The sequence below is a fragment of the Lepisma saccharinum genome, unplaced genomic scaffold, assembly GCF_977018435.1.
Source record: "Lepisma saccharinum unplaced genomic scaffold, izLepSacc3.1 HAP1_SCAFFOLD_64, whole genome shotgun sequence".
Lineage (NCBI taxonomy): Eukaryota > Metazoa > Arthropoda > Insecta > Zygentoma > Lepismatidae > Lepisma > Lepisma saccharinum.
Window position 1 is genome coordinate 1,142,857 of NW_028142911.1, and position 3,063 is coordinate 1,145,919.

Sequence of the window (3,063 nt, forward strand, 5' to 3'; positions counted from 1 at the left end):
CTAACTTGAAAACAAGGTCAAGACCGTCCGCAGAAATGTATCCACTTACTTACTTAGTCGCGTCCTCTTCTATCTGCCGGTGTCGAGGGGTTACAGAGAGTTCTCCAAACGTTTCTGTCCATCGCCTTTTCCTGTGCCTCTTTCCATCTTATGCTTCGTTTCTCCAAAATCTCTCTGACACTCATATTCCATGTCTTTCTTGGTCTTCCTTTTGGTCTTTTTGGACGTGCTACCCATATCTGCTTTGGCAGTATCGTCTCACTTATTCTGCTCAAATGGCCGAACCATCTGAGTTGATTACGTTCAACTGTTTCTTGAAGTGGCTGAGCATTTAACGATTGCCGGATGGTTTGATTCCTTATGATCTTTCCTGGTTTTCCCACTTATTCTTCGAAGGTACCTCATTTCCATTGTTTGTACACTTTGCAGGTGTTTTCCAGTCATTGTCCAATTTTCACTGCTATATGTAAGTGTTGGTATATAAATTGTTTTATATACAGTGAATTTTGTTTGGGTAGATATTTCTTTTTTGCCTATAAATCCTCGGTTTATCATTTGATATAGCTTTCCTGTCTTCATGATTCTATCTCTTATTTCTTCGTCTTCTTTTCCTTGACTGTTTATAATTACTCCAAGATACTTGAAATTTGTCACTTGTTCTAAAGTTTTGTTATTCAGTTTTAACTTATGGTTTGTCTTTTCTCTGCTAATTATCATTGTTTTAGTTTTCTCCGTATTTATTTCCATATTCTTTTTCTTTAATTCTTCATTAAGAATATTTAGGTTATATTGTAAACTAGCCTGTGTATTAGCTATTAGTATAATATCATAAGCGTATATGAGCTCTGTTAATTAAATTGTTTTCATTTTCCAGTATCCTACATGAAATTGTTTCATTTTTATATGGCATTCCTTTATTACTTCATCTAATAGGATTATAAATAGATATGGTGATAGTATATCTCCCTGTTTAACTCCTGTTGTTATTTCAAATTCCTCTGACTGGTGGTTTCTTGTCCTTACGTAGCATCTGCATCCTTTGTACAAACTTTGGATTGCTTTTATTAGGTTTTTATCCACTCCTTTCTTCTCTAAAGATTTCCATATCTCATTCCAAGGAACTCTATCAAAAGCCTTTTGTAGATCTAAAAAACATACATGTGCCTTTTTTATTGTATTCTATTGTCTTGTCTGTTATTTGCTTCAGGGTGAAAATATGGTCTTGTACACTTCTTGCTGGTATAAAGCCTGCTTGACTTTCTTCCAATTGCTCTTCGACATATTTTCTAAGTCTGTTCTCCAGGATTCTTGAATATATCTTCCCTGGCACACTGAGCAATGAGATTCCCCGATGGTTTCTACATTCTCTATTATCCCCTTTCTTGAAGATTGGGATTATTACTGATATCTCCCATTCCTTCGGTACAGTTTTATTTTCCCATATAGCATTCAATAGGTTCAAAAACAGTTGCTCTCCAACATTTCCCATGTATTTAAGCATTTCTGGTGTTAAACCATCATGTCCACAAGCCTTACCTAACTTCATTTTCTTTAATGCTGCTTTTAATTCTTCTACTTCGATATCATTTATTTCCGCTTCTTCATCCTCCATTTATGTATCTTCCGTTCTTTCGTTTCCTGTTTGAACCTCTGTCCTGTTAGATGGTGTTTCATCCTTCAGCAATTCTTCGAAGTATTCCTTCCATCTTTGCATGATTTCTTCTGGTTTTGTTCTTAGTTTTCCATCTTTTCCCTTTATGTATTTTAATGGGCTTTCTTTATATTTTCTCATAGTCTTTAAAACTTTGTAGAATAGTTTTTGATTTTCTCGGCTGTTCTTTTCCATACTTTCCCCAAATTTTCTCCATGAGTTCTTTTCAGCCTCTAACACTTTCTTTTCGACTATATCCCTTTGCCTCCTGTACTCTTCGAAGCTTTCTAAATCATTAACTGATAGGTACTTTTTCCACAGTTTTTCTTGTGCGTGACTTCTTCTTTCAGCTAATATGTCCACGATGCCGTTCTTTTCATTTTGTTTCCAATGTATGTTGTGCCGCAGCTTTCCTCTGCAGACTGTAGCAAAATCTTCTAAAATTCATCCCACAATTTATCTACATCTCTTTCTTCCTTTTCATGTTTCTCTTGTACCTTTGCTTCTATTAGTTGCTTATATTTTTCATTAACTTTTGAATCTTTTAATTTATATGCCTTTATTCTTATTTTATTTTGTTTTTCCTGTCTTCTTTTTCCTTTAGTTTTTAGCACTCTACTTCCTTGTACTACTCTTTCCATTATTAATAGTTTATGGTCACTCCCAATTTCCGCCCCTCTTTTGACTCTGGCATCTCTTATCTTTCTCATCGTATTTCTCTCTACTATGAAATAGTCAATTATAGATGTTTCGCTTCTTGTTGCTTCTTCCCTAGTGTATTTATGGATTTATTTATGTGGGAATTTAGTATTTACCACTACCATGTCATTTGATACACGTAATTCTAAGATTCGTGTACCATTATCATTTAATGTCTCTTCTCCATGTTGTCCTATAACCTGTCTCCATTCTTCCGTATTGTTTCCTACTCTTCCATTTAGATCTCCTACTATCAATACTTCTTCCTTTCTTTCATCTATGATTTTCTGTAGTGAATCATAGAACATGTTTTTATTCTCTACTGTATCATCTTCATTTGGACCATAAACTACTATCATTGCTATATTTTCTTCTTCTTCTTTAATGTTAACAATCATTATTACCTCACTTATGAATTCCCAATCTATTATATTGTTTTTCTTCTCTTCGTGGATCAGAAGTGCCACCCCTCCTCTAGCTCTTTCCATTCTCGGTACTCCACTATATATCAGTACATATCCGTCATCTAACTCAATTTCTCCATTTCCTTTTTTCTTGGTTTCAGTTAGGGCTAAATATTTTACTTTGGTGTTCTTCATTTCTTTTACTATTTCAACTTCTTTTCCATTAAGGCCTCTGATGTTCCAAGTTCCAAAAGTCGTATGCCTTAGTCCTCGCCAATTATCTTTCCTATAGATCCGTCCGGCCAACTC

At 34.8% G+C, this 3,063-nt stretch overlaps 1 protein-coding gene across 1 annotated transcript; it reads right to left on the minus strand.

Moving 5' to 3' along the window:
• Positions 1-2,439: 2,439 nt before the first annotated feature.
• LOC145982292 (uncharacterized) lies at positions 2,440-2,838 on the minus strand. Its single transcript, XM_083115864.1, has one exon. It carries the CDS (start codon positions 2,836-2,838, stop codon positions 2,440-2,442), a length of 399 nt encoding a protein of 132 aa, XP_082971990.1.
• Between the last annotated feature and the right edge of the window lie 225 nt (positions 2,839-3,063).

Bases quoted from the DNA above. Each gene is read 5' to 3' on its own strand.
- LOC145982292 (XM_083115864.1), bottom strand. From the start codon at position 2,838: ATGGAAAGAGCTAGAGGAGGGGTGGCACTTCTGATCCACGAAGAGAAG.